The sequence below is a fragment of the Pholis gunnellus genome, assembly GCF_910591455.1.
Source record: "Pholis gunnellus genome assembly, chromosome: 16".
NCBI classification, from domain to species: Eukaryota; Metazoa; Chordata; class Actinopteri; order Perciformes; family Pholidae; genus Pholis; species Pholis gunnellus.
The window spans coordinates 6,193,351-6,210,633 of record NC_136543.1 but is presented as its reverse complement, the minus strand read 5'-3'; the positions used below and the strand labels follow the sequence as shown (position 1 = coordinate 6,210,633).

At 42.7% G+C, this 17,283-nt stretch overlaps 1 protein-coding gene across 1 annotated transcript in view; it reads right to left on the bottom strand.

Annotated features, from left to right (window-relative positions):
• Nucleotides 1-17,283, bottom strand: part of samd12 (sterile alpha motif domain containing 12) — a gene marked incomplete at its 3' end in the record, with an annotated part of 40,833 nt that overhangs the window by 21,294 nt on the left and 2,256 nt on the right. Inside the window, exon 2 of the mRNA XM_079176233.1 lies at nt 614-822. Coding sequence (XP_079032359.1) covers nt 614-822 — 209 coding nt within the window. The remainder of the gene's footprint in view (nt 1-613; nt 823-17,283) is intronic.

The following is a 17,283-nucleotide window of genomic DNA, read 5'->3' as shown; positions in this document are numbered from 1 at the left end:
CGTGCTAACACGCTCGTAGGCTAACCCTGGAAGTCAGCATCGCATCGGTTTCCTCCACAAAAAACAAATGAAATAATAACGAAAATAAACTCTGTGGCAAACAAACGTTTGTGACACTTACACGTTTTTTGCCCTGCATTCACAATTTGAGTAGAATTCATCAAGTATCAAAAGTATCAGTACTTATAATGCAGAACAACCCGCCTCAGAATAAAGCATTAATGTGTAAAAATCACTTTAATGTTTCAGCTGGTAAAGTCGGCGCTGATGTAAACTACTTTATACACTGTAATAATACATCCTAATGTATTTACTGATGATATTTTGTTTTAATAATCTAATTGGAAAAGTAACTGCTAACTACTACCGCAGAGGGACACTTCTATAAACAAGCACTGAAATCAGAATAGGTTGAAAGATGCTATAATAAAAACTTGTTTACACATCATGTCTTTAGACGGCGACTTTCACAAATTTTTATTGACAAGTATTCAGAGTAGAGCGCTAAAGACGATAAATCCTTTGTAATGAGCGTGGACTGCACTGGCATGAAGCTCTCTAAATTGAACCGACGGCTTTTCCTGCGTACGACCCTTTCAGGGCCGACTCTTACCCGCGACAGCTCCGACTCGGAGACGGAGCGGTGTGGCGGCGGGCGGCGCTGGTACATGGGCGGGCTGACGTCCCGGTAGCTCGGGCTGTCGTCGTCCAGCAGCGCAGCCCCCGCGTCCACCGACTCCTCCTCTTCCTCCAGCTGTGACGTCATGTCCTCCGGGCACATCTGGTGGTCGATGCCATTCTGGCTCAGGTTGCAGTGAACAGCTGTGCGGGCAAGAAGGGAAAAAAAAATGATTTCAGAATGAAGAGAGTATACTTTCAGATAGTATGCTGAATTAGTACTTACTACATTTTCTGTATCTAGAAGTACTGTACTAAAACTGCTAAACTCAAATATAGTTTAATGTGAAAATGTAGCAATATGAAGCGCTGAATAGATACATTTTAAAAGGATTTCTTAATTAAGGGAATTTATAAGTTTATGCGAGGTCTACTGATGAGATATATATATATATATATATATATATATATATATATTATATATATATATATATATATATATATATATATATATATATATGATACATCTGTGAGCATGTGGAATCATCACCAGGTCCTCACATTGAATGCTATGCTGCTAAAAGTCCACTAGATGTCAGCAGATAGTGGTGGATGAGCTGAGTCTCAACACAACAATAACACCAGTGTGTTCCACAGTTAACGTCTACAAGAACTCAATGTATTTGACCATCAGAGGACACCAGCAATACAAATAAAGACACAACTCATTTAAAGTGAGACTTCCAATTGAAATATTGGAATCTTGAAGCGAGACTACGTAACGTTCTACTTATTAGAAATGAAAAGTTGAATTCATGAGCAATAAAAACACTCGTTCAATCCAACCCACTCTGGTGTTTTGCTGCTGACCTGGTCTGGTCTGACCAGTGGCTGTTGGTGGCTAATGTTAGCTATCGCTAGCTAACTTTAGACAGACACTACTGTGTAACAGACATTGCCGAGTCGGTCTGCTGGCTTTATGACTCTACCGTAAAGCCTCATTTCACCAGAGGTGAGTTGAGTTGCGAAGAGTTCCTCCATTTCTGTTGTGCATCGCAAAGAGAATAGTGTCCACCAACATCACACTCAAAAATCAAGAGAATTTAGTTTGCACACTATCATCTTTGTGTATTTTGTCCCCTTTTCGGTGTCAACACAGAACACATTACACGGCATAGTTATCAAATTCACAAAAACAAATTAAATACACTTTTCTCTGCTAGTTTGCAATATTCAACCATTCCCATCACAAAAGGCGGAGCTTTCGCAGCCAACGTAACTCATAACTGATGACTGAGCAACACAACAGGTTTCATCTTCAGCCAGAAAGAAGCATCTTTTTAGAGAGAGTGCTGTTGCAAAAACAACAACTGGGTCTTATTGAGAGAAGTTTGTATCTCAGGCGGACGACTTGAAAATGGAGATCTGAAATCCACTGAATGTAGTTCAGTGAATGTATTTGAGTGGAGACTCTATTCTATAGACTGGAGCCTTCAGGAGGATGAAGGACAATAGTCACGTCAGCAGATGGCTTTAATTCCTTCTTATAAACTCGTATCGCACTACTTTGCCATTTCCTCCATGAGGTGATTATTTTTAGTTTGGTTCTTCATGTGAAGCGTCAGACTCTGGCACTATTTCAGTCTCATCAGCCACTGATGTGAGCTCAGAAGCGACGGCGAGCAGTGGGTTGTGAGGTGTCACGGAAATAGGTCGTTTGTCATCGCGCAATCCGCCCACTTGTTCCAAAAAAAAAACACGGACGGATCTTTTTATGTGGAACCTGAGCCGAAGACTCTTTTCATCACACCTGAAGGCTGCTGCTGCTGCTGCTGGGGATTAAAGGTTGTTTTTTCAAAGGGCGCACATTGTGAATGGTCTCAAAAGAGCGAGAATAAACTTGAAAACACAATGGAAGATCTGCAAGAAAGGCACCATCGCATACACGGATCAAGACACGCTGACAGACATCAATGGTCCGTAACGAAACAGGAAAGTGAAGTTGGAGGCAGGGACTTGTACAAATGCTTACAACAAATGAATGTTTCGATGTCCCCGATGGACACATTTGTGTCGGCTGGGATGAAAAATAAAGATGACAGTCATGTATTGGCCAAAACAATACTTTCAATCTGTTTGCTGGCACGCCCAGGAGGCCCAGGACAACACGCAATTAGGCCAGATTCTGTCAGGCCACTGTCACCGAGCAGTTACAACAACTCTGACACGGCTCAGAAGGATTGGAACAAGATGACGACGACGACGACAACATCGGCGCTGTCTTAGCATATAACAGGAGCAGGAGGGTGTAAACTACCGTAGGTGGTCCCCTCCTCCTCCGAGGACATGCACACCTCGGAAACAAAAGAAGGAACTCAGTATGATTCAGTGAAGGAATGCGCCGCAGGCCAAAGCAAAACTTCCAGAGAAACGTCCTCCCTCAGGACCTCAAATCACACCGTCCTCTCAGGATGTGTCTACACGTTCAGCTCTGGACCCCGCGCAGGTCTCTGTTGGATTGTGTCCCACCAAAGAAAGATGCACAAATAAAACAAAAATTAAAGAAACCCCTCATGACCCATCGAAGGGGACCCGAGTCCTAGGTTGGGAATCGATGGACTAAAGGACTAACCTACCTAAACTGTATATAAAGTGACTACTGTAAAACTAGCTCCACCCCCACCACTGTAAAATGTTTTCATGCACGAGTGCTTTTACTTTAATACCTTAGGTACCTTTTACATACATCCAAATACTTCCACCACTGTACAAAATGTTCTTACTTATGTAGGATATCCGGAATTGATGAAAACAGCACATCCCGAGGGTTTGTTTTCCAGAGTATTTTGCAGAATAACGGTGACCAACAGGTTTGATTGTGGATCACAGATCACTATTTGAAGTCATATCACAAACCTGCTCCGTTCTGATCCCTGATAAGGAACGGAGGTCTTGAGACGCCCCCGTTGCTAAACATAGAGCGAATATACATGAGCGGGCCATGTTTTAAACAAAGCCGACTTGAGATGCGCAGCACGAAGCGTTGCTCCCCCTCACTGCCTCTTTATTCCTCCCTCATCTCTATGGAGCTCACTCTTGCCCCTCTCCCCCTCGCCCTGACTCCATTCATGAATGGTGTGCCACAACTCTGGAGGAGAAATTAATTATACATCCTCTGCCCGAGGGCATCTAAACAATGGCACCGGCGTACTACAAGAATAGTTGGATGGATGGATGACAAGATGATGATGGGGTTAGGGAAAGTGGAGGCACACACAAGGAGGAAGGACAGTTGCATTTTTTTTTTTAAACGGCAACAGTTGCTATAAATAGCACCATTACATTCTTCCCTCTCTCCTCCCTGACATGCGCCCGAGCAACCATCACGAGGGAAGAGAGACAGATGATGCAGGATGTCTGCCTCCTTTTTTTTTTTTTTTCTCTCAATGAGATTCAGGAGGAAACAAGAGGATGAAATGAATGGAGGTGCTGGAGAATAGAGCCATCCCTGCACAGCCAAATGCATCCTGAGATTACAGAGAGGAAGATTAATAAAGAATTGGATTAATCTTACATAACTCTCTGTCTCACTTAATTACTGGACATGGTTTGCGAACAAGGAGCCATTACCAACCAGTCGTATTTGAGAAATACCGGCAGACGGGAACATTGTGTCCCCACGTAGTCAAGATATACTGCTTCATCATTTTTATCTTGTAATGTTATAGGCTGGGGTTCTGGACCAGATGAGTTACAGTGACTTTCTGTGCGGCGCCAGCTCCCACCCAATGAATACTGAGCGTAAAAAGTGTTGTTTTCTTTTTACCTTTATTTAGCTTTGCTGAGATGTGCAATGCTCTTTATTTTTTAGGAAAGTCCTGTTCGGACATACAAAATACTTCAATAGTACTGGATAGGGATGTCAGGAAATCAGAAATATGAGTGAAATTCCACAATTCTTGAGAACCAATTTAATACAATGAAAAAGAAAACAATAAATCCCATGTACTTCAACATACACTCCTTTATTAGCGTTTGCATACTGGTTTTTGCAAATATATTATTAATCCCTAGTGATGGGCCTCAAGTTTTTGCCAAATACGAAACTTTACAAGATTACATTCGAACATATAACAACATTATAAATGACCTTAGCCCCAATACTCTTGTTTATTGAATAGAGCTTGAACGCATCATAATGTGTCTCGATGCAACTTCCGCTAACGTTAGCTGTTAGCTTCATTACTTAACTAATCAGGACTGTGATGAACACCGGCTGCTAAATGCTAACGCTTACCAGCTCTCGTACTTTTATGCACGTTTTAAATCGCATTAAAAACGACTAGTGTTTCTTTTCTTGAGACAGTACAAAAGTTTGCTTAAATTGTGAAGGAAACATGGGCCAATGTTGCTTTGTTGGGGGACATTTTCTATTGTCCCTGGGATGACGGCATGCATTAGCCTAAAGTCCCGAAGCCCTGATACATGGTGAAAACGGAGTGGTGGAAAATCAAGTACCTTCACATTTTCAGAATTTTTAGCATCGACTTGGTTCTGAAGTCTCGGTTCATGTGACATCGGTTGTACTAGAGTAAATGTATTTAGTTGCGTTTCACTACTGACCACAGAACAAACAAAACCCTTATTATTGATTAACCATAAGGTCAATATTAACATATCATAGGTTAACAATGAGGTCATCACTGGTTTAATGTGATTATATTGAGAATTTAAGAATTTTTTAGGACCATTCACGTTTGCGCCGTCACTTAAATGTGAGCTGTGAGCTTTCAATAATCATATATTGTATTAAATGAGCACTACGAGTCTATAGTATAAAATCGCAGAAACCCAGCTGAGAGAAAATCTTTCAACCCAGAGCAATGGGAGCAGCCAAGTGCTGCATTTCTTCCTGCGCTACCTCCTGAGCGCGTGTTTCACAGCGCGAGCAGGTTCAAAGTGAAACCACTAGCGGGTCCATAATCAAAAGTGAAGTTTGCTCTGTGTGGGCGCTCAGCCTCATAGTTATCGCTTTCTCTCTGGCTGACTCTCAAAGTGGAGCAGAATGAATTGTTTGCGAATAGAAGCCACGTTGTGACCCAGAAACCAAGCCTGGGGGAAGCAGCCAGGGTAAGCCGGGCCAGATGACTGCGGAGATCGTACCAAGTCTGCACTGCAGCAGCCGTGACGCCTTTGTTCTTTTGCCTCACTTCCAGCGACGTTTAGCAGAAAGGTGAAGCTAATCCCAATCCGCTAATGGGCATGTAAGGACGTGGGCGCACGAGTTCCCATAACCAAAGCTGTTCCAGCTGACACTTGTTTTGAATTTTGAAGAGCTGGCCCTGGCACCAGAACTGGCAGGATCTCCGCAAAATGACATTTCAGTCACCCGCGCAGCTGCTTCTCTTTTTATATGTCAACAGTGGCTTGGAGCTAAATCTGAAAATCAGTCCCAACACTAAAAATAACTAAACGGTTCGGGGAATGAATGTGTAGATTGGCACTTTTTTATTTTTCACAGAGCCAGTCAGCTTTCTCCATCTGTCATCTCGCTCCAATCAGCTCACGCATGCATCCGCATTGATTTACATGCACTTGTACATCGTGCACAGACACAGGCAAAGGCGCTGTAAAACTTGCCACCCTAACACTGCAGGCGTTGCCGATTCTCACCCAGCCTGCTCTGAGAAAGCGAGCACACCTAGCAGATCTACTCGGGGTGTCAACGGAGTCCGTCCCCCCCGCTCTCCAAAATTAGAACTAAATGTGCGAGGAAGAGTGCGTCTGCTCATCTGTCTACCCTGAGGACCCTGCACAGAGTATCTCCATCAGTGGGGGACAGAAGACACAGTTACACGCTTACCAGAATACTAATTAGAATATCTTTGAAGGGCGGAAAGAGACAGAGAGAGCTGCAGCATAGGGCGCTTTGGGCTGTAGTTTTTGGAGATTAAATTCAGGAGACGGAGGTGTATCGATCTCTTCGCTGTTGTTTGTTCTTAAAAGTCTCTTTTGGGGTCTTAGGGTGCTTTCACAAGTCAACATTTAGTCTGTTTCATTCAAAACTCTGGTGCGGTCCATTGGGGCTCCGGTGTGAACCAAAGCAACCGATCTGAGACCGCCTGGGAAAGGAGGTCTCCGTTTCCAAGAAAAGCCGAGAGCAGTTTGAATGCAGTGAGAACATAATCCGACCTCATTGCAGGAAGTGATCAAAACACAAGGTGCCTGCGCCGGCATTTGTTGAGATTGGATTGAACGAAAAGGTTAACATGAGTGGGAGAGGACTGACTAAGACATCTGCAGAAGGCTGCGTGACATCTGGGCCGAGGGGAACATACAGAATATGCTAAATAAAAAGGCAACAAAAATAGTGATGTCTACAAAGTAATTTGGGATAAACTGGAGGAGGAAGGATTTGTGCGCACAGTAGAGAGTCAAAGTGAAAAAACCTTCACGATACAATATTTCAGTCCTCGCTTTCCTGCATATAAGTGGCAGCTCTCGATGCAAAAAAAGATACATTTGCTTCTCTGTAGAGCCCCACAGCAAATATGTAGTTTTTTTATTTGGTCGTAAATTTGTGCATTAAGAAACTGAAGCAGACAAAATAGAAATCAATTCAAAAGTATCGATTGCAGTGTAATTCGGACTAGACTGTTAGTTTAAGTCTCATAGAAAGCACACTCTTTGGAGACCATAAAAGACATTTGCATCAAAAAACTGTGTGCCAGAAGTTGCCATTTGTAATCTTGTTTACTTATTTTTTTATGAGAAAATTCCTGATTTAAAAAATGATATTGCTAATTTTCATAAGCAAAGTTTAATTAAGTCTGCTTGTGTTTAGAAAACATTCAACATTTGGGAAATGTGTCTTCTGTTGCTATATTCATTCCTCAAGTAAAAAATAAATACAAAATCCCAAGCCCTAAACACCATCATCAAATATTTGTGTCACAAATGCCACTTAGAGCTACTTGATTTGCTGTGCAGGTGCGGGACTTTTTCAGCACGAAAGCAGTTGTCGTTAATCACACCTGAAGCTGCCATTTACACCCTTCTTGTATCAGCTAATGAGCAGCTCCATTGGAGCAATAAAGAGTTACTAGCGCTGTTCAACGGCACCTGCAGCAACAGTCTCTGCTGTCCTTGAGTTGAAGTGGAGCTGCAGACACAAAAAGGCAGAATTAAACTAGTTGACGTTATGTTGCGCTCGGAGAGAAAGGCTGCGTAAAAATTGAGCTGCTTCCATGCCGTGTCAGTGTCCCTACAACGTGTTGCAGCAATCTGCAGATTACTAAAGAGTGTCAGACAGAATGGGTGTCGCTGCTGTCAGAGGAACGAGAGTGCATGATTATGTAAGGTATCCCACTTTAAGCCTTGCAAGGTTTTAGGTGTCTCTGCTTATAACACTGAAATAAGTAGGGCATCCGTTACCCTGACGGATCCACGGGTCATTAATAGACCCGCCGTTCATGGCTTTTTAAAATTCATGAGCCGGCACTGCGGGCCTATTCAAGAGGCGATGGTGATCTCGGCTATCATTCACTGTGAATCAGTGGGTCGACTCTGATGTCGCTGGTTTTGAAAGCAGAGATTTGAATGAATTGGTTGGACGCTTCATTAGTTGGCTCAAGGTTTAAACGGCCCCCCAGTGAAATGGAAATTGTTGTGGCTTAAGGCTCATTTTCGCTGTCTTTATTTAATGTCCTCATAAAACAAGGATAAAAATCTGTTCCGAGTTTGTCACATCACAAAAACAAAAGTGTTATTAACCACCCAGCTAAATTAGGTGGAAAACAACGGCCAGTCGTGGGTGAGGGTTGATTACATATGTCCAGTTGCAGTACGTACCACGTCGGACATTTAACTGCACTTCTTTTGCAGAGCGTTAACGTGCATGCTCAATGGGCACGGCATGCACACCGGAAACTCCGGTCTAACTTCCTGTTTAGCCCTACGCTAACTGGAATAGGGACACAATAATTCAGTGGCGCAGCTCTTCTAGACTTTCTAAATGTTATCGGACAGAATTGATTAGATTGCGACACAGAACTGATGTTATGCGCTCTAGCTTTTGTACAGCCCTCAGAGAGAGGGTTGTACTGAGGGTAGTGCGTCAACGAGCCATGATTTCAGGCACGGCCAAAGAATCTGTAGCTAAAAATGATTACAAAATAATTATTTTTTAAAAAAAGGGTCGAACTCTCAATTCAGTACACTATAGTTCAGTCTTTTCACAAACTTTTTTTTGTACTTGTATAATGTGTTTAGAAAAAGAAATGTCAGATTTGACTTTAACTGTCAGCTTCATCTTGGTTTACAGCCTATAGGTTTGTGCAACAAGCGTTAAACTCACTGTTGCATAAGCGTAGCCTGGTAATACACGTGTAATGAGCCATTACTAACAGCACATGACATCTGGAGGAATTCTTGTCAAGGTCCTTTTAAGCTCACTGGCTTAAATGCACTCGTTAATGCATACGAGAGCCTGCACCAGAATCTCACTATAGTCTGAACTGACTGAGAGCAGAGATTCAAGGAAAACCTGCACAATTAATGGATGCTTAAAACACAATAAACCATACAAGCGCCCGCGTTCACTACAACTCTTTCCCTTACACGCTCATTAGGTTATCTTATCTGTTCATATGTCTGCCGCTGAGACAAAGAGGACTGGCTGCACGGCTAACTATCAAAGTGAAGTCATGTAACAAGTTATCCGGCCAGCTCGACTCTCTGCGGGGGCTCTTAATTCACCCTGACATCCTATCAAAAGTTAACTGTGCTGCAACTTCAGAGACTGCCCTCTCCGACCCGCGGGGCTGGATCGGCTGTGATTGGTCGGTTCTGTGTCGGACAGGCGCAGATGTGCTCGGCTTTGAACATTTCTCAGCTGCAGAGAGTGAGGGAGGATTACTAAAAAAAAAAATAAGTAGATGAATTGAGAGAGGATAAAAAAGAAAAAAGAAAGTTGTAGGGAGGGATATATTGTGAGAAAGACAGAGAAAAATGAGTCAGTGAGACGACAACAGAGCGAAATGACCCACTTTGCTGCACAAACGCATGTGAGCTAAATATAATCGGCCGCTCACCGTGAAGCATGCATCCCAGGCATAAGGCTTTTAACGTGCTCTGCTTCAAAAGGCAGACGGTGAAGAGGCGACACAAAATAGATTGTCTTAATTTAGAGTCGAGTAGCATCTATAAATATTTGATCAGAGACGCAAACTTCCTCTTTTAGGTGACCGGGAACCGTTGGAAAGTTGAGTTTATTTCTCTGGGACAGTGCATGCATTACCGACAACTGCAGACTCATTTTCACAACTCATGTTCTATATTAGCTACACTTCAATGTCATATGCATTGTCTTGTTTTTTTTACAGTGATCAGACCAGAGTATCTCAATGTCAGCGCCGCATGGAGAAAAATAACTGCAGTATCAGCATTAAGGCACGAGTAAAAAAAAAAATGTTCTTGTGTGTCGTGTGAGGATAAAACAAGATACAATGTCACGGTGACCAAAGTATGTTTCCAAACGCTTTTTAGTATTATAGTAGTAATACTGGCAATTTATAAAATATAACATAAGCATAAGCTGCTCAACACTGCCACTATAAAGCAAAATATAAGGTAAAATACAGATTATTAGCAAATGCATTTCCTGTCAAACATCAATAAAGTCTTTAAATATAGTAAGAAGTATAAAATAATATAGTACATTGTCACATCCATATTGATCGTTAAGTCTGCCTTTTGCCCGTCTTTTGCCCTTTTTCTCTCCGTCTGCCCGTCTGCTGCTGCATCCTGTTTTTGTTTCAACCATCAACCCAGTAAACTCTGCTTATGCCGTAACTTTTGCCCGCCGAGTCATGCATTTAACTCCTCAGTGTCTCAATATCACAGGCGATACGCTCAATATATGAATGATGCGAAGACACTTTTACTGCTTTACTGATTTGTGAATACGATCACAGTTTTTTCCCCCCTAATGTTTGCTGCAGATTTAATTTTCTCTGGGCTCATTGTAGCCCTTCACATTGTTTTTCTTCAAGTACCGATTCAATTAGTCCTGCTGTAATAATTAGCTCTGCTGCCACCCGCCCCTCCGAACACATGCAATGGAACAATTACAAATAATTGTTTTTTGGTCTGCACTTTAAAGTATTTCCAGACTGCCATCCAGCTGTCAGTGGTGGCCGACTTTTTCCTCATAGAACCAACATGTATTTAAAGCATTACTGTTGTCTGTGTGTCCCACCTTTAAAGATGTCAAAAGGCGTCAACTCTTGCAGCCCTGCTACACAACAACCATTTTCACCTGACATTGACTCCCACCCATCTGTGCCCACTCGGGGGGGACACAGACTGCCTCGGACTTCAGTGAGCAGGAACAGAGCCCAGAGAACCTCGTGGTCTTCAGGGACACGCCGGCAAGTTTCTCGACACAACGGGGGTGCCAAATGTCGCAGGGCATTTCAGGAAAAAAAAAACAGAGGTCATCGTTGCACAAAAGGCTTGGAATCGCTTTACAACGAAGATCAATGAAACAACTGGGAAATTATGCAACGTACGTCTCTTCCCCCAGAGTTTAAATTGCTTCATGCTCATTCGTCATGAAAGTCGACAAAGATACCGTGTACGGCATATCTTGTTCCGTCCTGTTTTGTGCCACACGCTGTCAGCTAGTAAAAAAAAAAAGGTCCTAAACAGAGGTCGGACGCTGCAGAGCCTTTGCTTGTAACAAAGGCAACACAACTCCACACTCCTCTCATCCTTATTGCCTTCGCTCATCTGCATATTCCTCAGATCTAAATGTGGAAAATCTGCACCTTTTCCCTCTTTGATCGCTGTGAATCCGGCTCAGTGTGTGCCAAGTGCAAAAAAAATGGCAAATGGCTTACGATTGAAGTTGATTGAGCCGTAGCACAGAGCATCCCGAGGCTACAGGTGACACCCTAACACAGTGAGTGAGAGGCGCAGGTGTGATGTGAATGTGAAAATAACTACAAATTGGAACACCGCCGCTTTTAAATTGAATGAATCTTCTCCACTTGTAGCTGTTTTGCTGTGGTTATGTCAGCTAACTTTTCTTTTGAACCCTAAAAATGTAATTCTGCTCAGTGTCAGTGACATCCAACTTACTTGGACTGGCCCCTTCTGTAGTTTATGGTACAGTATCGACACTGTTATCGGTCTCCTTTGAAGAATGAGGAATAGTTTTGGAATAGGAATTTTGTGAAATAAGTTAATTCCCTTTCTTGCTGAGAGTTAGGTGAGAAGTTTGATACCACTCTCATGTCTGTACGCTAAATATGAAGCTGAAGCCAGAAGGCCAGTTAGCTTAGCTTAGCATAAAGACTAGAAACTGGGAAACAGCTAGCCTGGCTCTGTCTGAAGGAAACAAAATCCATTTACTGACACATCACATGTTTAAGGGGCGCTAGTTGTATCTCCTTGTTTCCAGTCTTTGTGCTAAGCGCAAATGGCTAGCTGTAGCTTCGTAGTGGTATCGTCTCCATAAAACTCTCAGAGAGACAGTTAATAAGCACAGTTCCCAAAATGTCACACTATTGATTAATCTATCGATTACCTTCTTGATTAAAGCAACTCATCATTTGGTCTGTTTCTAATTTCCGAGAGCTCAGAGTGCCGTCTTCAAATGTCTTGCTTTGTCCCAACCTGACCCGCAAGATGGTTTCATCTGAGAAGCCGTCGTTGGAAGCTGGTTAGAAAAGGTCAGGCACTTAAAAAAAAAGAAATACTTGTACGGATGGACGACTGGATGAATCATCTGTCAAGCAAACGCTTGCGGAAGCCAGTCAGGAGAAGAGCGAAAACATCTTTTCCATCGAGGAAAGCCTTCAGCGCTCAGGCCAGGGACAGATCTGACAGAACTGTAATGAGTAAACCCTTGACATTGACAGATTCTCTCCAGGTACAAGTTAGGAGATGCAAGTCTGTTGATGAAAGTCGAATATGTGAATGTTGACATTGCTACAGGACAACTCTGTGCCCACTACTACTTTTTTTTTCTCTCTTCTCATTTTATTCTTTATTTTTATTTTCTGCTTTGCTCTCATTCTAAATTCCAGGCGGCAGCACTTTAGTACGGTGCATCAAAGATGGCTGTAGGTCCACCCGAGGGATGATTACACAACACCACTCTCCGATGACATTTGCTGCATCTTCTGTCATCTTTATCCCGTTCCTGCTGAGTAAGGTTCATAAAGATGCCCCCCTCGCCGCAGCAACTCCTGATTAGCCTGACTAAGATGTAATCCTATTCCACAGACGCGAATAAACACGTTTATTCTGCTAATTCTATTCCTGGGCCAGATCCCGGGGACGGATTGGAGTTTTCTGAATGGGTGCACAGGCATGCAGAGCAGGGCAGGACGTATCAAGGAGGCTTGTCGCAGGGAGGCAAGAGAGGGCGAGTGAAATGAACAACTTCTGCCACAGGGGTAAACACTGACTGCTGCTGCGGTTGGACATGGGGTCCAGTTCTTGGCTCTTTTCTATATGCGCGTGTATCTACGTGTTTATATGAAACCCTGCTCTACATTATGGCCCTAAAGACACGTAGCCTTTCATATCCAGTCTAATATGAGATGAATTCAGACTGAAAATAACACCGTATGCTGGTGAACGGGTGGTTAAGACGCACACCGCACAACCACAAAAAGTGCTGGTCTGATTCCACCAGAGGCCTTTGTCGCATGTCTCTTTCCCCTTCTGTCCCGACTTGTCTCCACGCGGACAAGTGTCCAATAAATCCAAAACAGACCTCCTCAAATAGCACCGTGTTATACAAATGGGGTATGTTGCTACAGGTGCCGATGAACATAATTGTTCTCCTTTGAGGCAACTCTGGAAAGTTTCAACATCACAGCAGCAGTAATTTGCTCCTCTGTCCAGACATTCTCAAAGTAAACAGTAGAATTAACATTATGCTACGCTTCTCGTGTTACAAGGTACTTGCAATGTGTGTTTAAATGATTGTCCCGCCAAGTGCAATGCCAGATGGCGATGCCGGCGTGGTGGAATGGATGATGAGGACGGTACTTCTTTGACACGATTCCGATGCCAGCAGATGTGAAGGTAAATATGTTGCAAAATTCGAAAGCTTGTGGACTTGATGTGAGAGCTTGAACAGAAATCTGAACTCATGTGTGTGGAGAAATCGAAAAGTGTAGCGCTCTTTTGCTCTGCTGTCCGCATCTATCGTTTAGCCGAAACCACGCCCACTTCCATATGACGACGCCTTAACTGCTCCCTTCCCATTGAAACAGCTCTCACGGTAAATATGTCAGCTAATATAGCTTGGAAAATAGCAATATGGATTGAATTTGATGAATTTATTGTTTAACAGACCACAAATGAGACAAGAATTAGCTAGCGCAACTAGCGGAGACAGACCTCGAGTTAGTGGCTGTAGCACCGAGGTCACCGGCTGTAGCAGCAGCAACAGAAGGATTGGTGATGTAAGAATTTGAGTTGCTACAGCCGCTGACGGAAGTCAAGGGGCGCAGATTTGTCTCTTTGTGTTACGATAGAGCACTACTGTAAAGTTGCAGTTCGAGAGGTTGCAGTGGTCGAGCTGAAAAGTGGACCCAAGTAAAAAAAAGTGAATAGGAGTTAAATGTTGGTTTAAGAGTTTGAAGCTGCCATTGTATTCATTCAACATCAACCTACACATTTGTGAAGATTTTTGTTGTGCAAGTTGTCGCATCGTATTCTGCAAGCTCTCGCACTTGGCAACAGATTTTCCTTCACAGTATACTCCATCTGAACTGCTTGTGTGATTGCAAAACAGCTTCTCCCACACTTTTCCGACGTCGGATAACAGTGGGTTAGTGACAGATGGACAACTTGTGTAACTTTCCGAAACGGACAATCTGACACTCAAGCCCGGATTAACCCGCCGCGTGGAAGTAAGAAAAGAACTGGGGTTTGAACTTCTATCTCCAGCTTTCTTTTTTCCTTTTAACTAAACCGGCTTCTGTCACTTTTCATGTGTTCAACTGAGTACAACAGGATTCCTCCCATGAGAGACTGCTATCTGACAATGTGTCCCATGGCGGCCGGCTTTTCTCTCCGCCTTCGAGGGTGGCCGTTCAGAACAGCCATTAACACTTTTGACTTGACATGCCAGGTCTTTTGTAGTACAAACCAGCCCTCAGTCAATATTGGTAGAGCTAAATATAGCATCAGACACTATGTCATCGATATTAGCTGTTACGACGCAACAGTAGTTGAGACTATAAACGTCTCCCAACTGTGCTGAGGACAAAGCTCCGCCACCAGGAGCCTTTGTCAAGTATGTAGTGCAACTGCTGGGTAAGGGGGGGGGTTTGACCAAGCCACGCGCCTTCACTTACCGATGATGTAATCCGAATGAAAAGAGATTTACCGTACGACATGATGCAACAATTCCCAAGACTCTTGTGTCACACCTCTTGCAGGCAGAGAGAAATGTGTCAGGGAGAGGCACACATTTTCTGACACGCCAGCACAACCCTTTCTTCAAGCATTTCATTTCCGACTTCAAAAAGAATATGCAATTTGGTATTCATTTTCACACAAGCAGAAAAAAGATGCGTGCACAAAGAACCAAAAAACGGATTGCTGTAGAGTTTCAACTAAAAACAGCTATCGGGAAAGTATCGTCAGTACGGAGCTTTGTGGATATTTGTGGATTTTTTCACTTAGCTTTTTTCAGCTAAGTGAAAGTGCCCTCCAAAGGAACGCTCAAATGGCGGCAGGCACTCTCCAAAGTGCTCGTTTCTCAAAGAGCTTATTGTCATCTCATGTGTTATAAATTCTTAAATACTTGACCTATATTCTCTTGTCTTAGAGGGGTTGGTGGAGCACTGGAACAGGAAACGGTGACACTGCAGAGTTGTTGTGATTTCTCTCAAACGTCACATCATATATTAAAAGACATGGTGCTGCCGGCAGCTTTGACGAATCCACTGGGAGAGCTTTGCTTGTAGTGCAGAGAAACAAACACGACCGGTTTTAATTAGAGATTCATTTAAAAAATAAAAAAAGAAACAGGACTTTTAAGTTAACTGTGGCAAATTTAGAAATGGAGATCAGTGTGCAAACCAAATTGTAAGTGTCATCTTAGGAGGGAAGGGAAACAACAACAATAATAGGATGATACTTGACATGCTATCTTTAAAAAAAAGCAGCATGTAACAGTGACTTTAAATTACAACTTATCTATTTGATCAATCCATAAATCATTCAATCTATGAAATGTATAAACGCAATTACTTTTTTTTGCCTCCCTTAAAAAATGTATGAACCCCGGGGGTATTCAATTTATAATTGAAAAAAATGGCATTGGAAACTTTCACATTTGAGAGGCTGCAACAAAATAATGTCATTTTACCTGATAAGATTGAAATACTCCGTCTCAGAACAAAATCGAAATCATACGTTGAGATGATGGCAAAGAAATCAGAAGTATTCAGATCCTTTAGTATGAGTAGCAATAGAACTAAGTATAAATATTCCATCCCAAGTCTTTCATTCAAAATTCTACTTAAGTAAAACTACAAAACGTTATGTACTTAAACTGCAGCGAGGACTTTTTGTCTCCCGCCTCTGGCTGTGAGGGTAATTATATAAACAGACAACGCGTGCTTATGATGTATATACGCCTGCAGGTGAGCTCGCCACATCTCCTTCAACCCCAGAAGCGCCATCTTTAAGTATTCCCCTGCAAATATGTTGCAGAGGGAAAGAACCTCTGAGTCTGAAAAGAGAACTCAATGCGAATGCGCCTTAAACTTGCATTCTTTCTAACAGACAGTTAGCCTCTTGTTGTAAAAAGAAGTCAGATTGTATAGAAGTCTATGAGAAAATGAACCTACTTCTCACTTTATTGACTACCTCAGTAAACATTGTAGACATTAGTTTATGGTCTCAGTTGCTAGTTTCACGTTTTCTACAATACAGCATGATGTTCATTTCGTACATTATCGTCCTATTTAGAGTCAAATAGACCATAAAGCAGGGTATGCTTTAGGGCGTGGCTACGTTGTGATTGACAGGTCACTACGACAGCGTTTAGTTGCACTAAAAGACAATTTAAGGAGTCGGTTGTTCTTTTTTCCCCAGTAAGTACATTTTGTTTTAAGTCTGTTTTTTCGCTAACTAAAAAAGCCTCCCAATTAATCACAGTTATTGTGAATTACAGACGCATCTAGCTAACCGAGGGGGCTAGCGTTAGCTGGGAACTTAGCAGGCCTCGCTCTTCCCCAGCTCCACCCTCTTGTCTAAATATAGTCATTTCTGGTTCCAAAAAAACAACATGGCGACAGGCTAAAAGACAAACTTCAAAACGGTTTCCCATAAACCAATGGGTGAGGTCACCGTGACTACGTCCACTTCTTTACAGTCTAAGCGTAAAAACGCATCACTTCTGGTGGAAGTTCCCACAGACATCACAACGTCGATAAACAGGGAAATACAGAGAGCTTTTACTGGCGGGGGGGGTAGATTTAATCAGCATTGTGCAAACTCGTTTGGTCAGGGCTTTAACGGAATGGAATGCTCCCGCTTTAAAGTATCAAAAGTAAAAAATACCTGTTCCCTCAAGTTATCTTGATGAAACCCTCTGAGGACTTTGGACAGGAAACGTTTCTTCGGTGA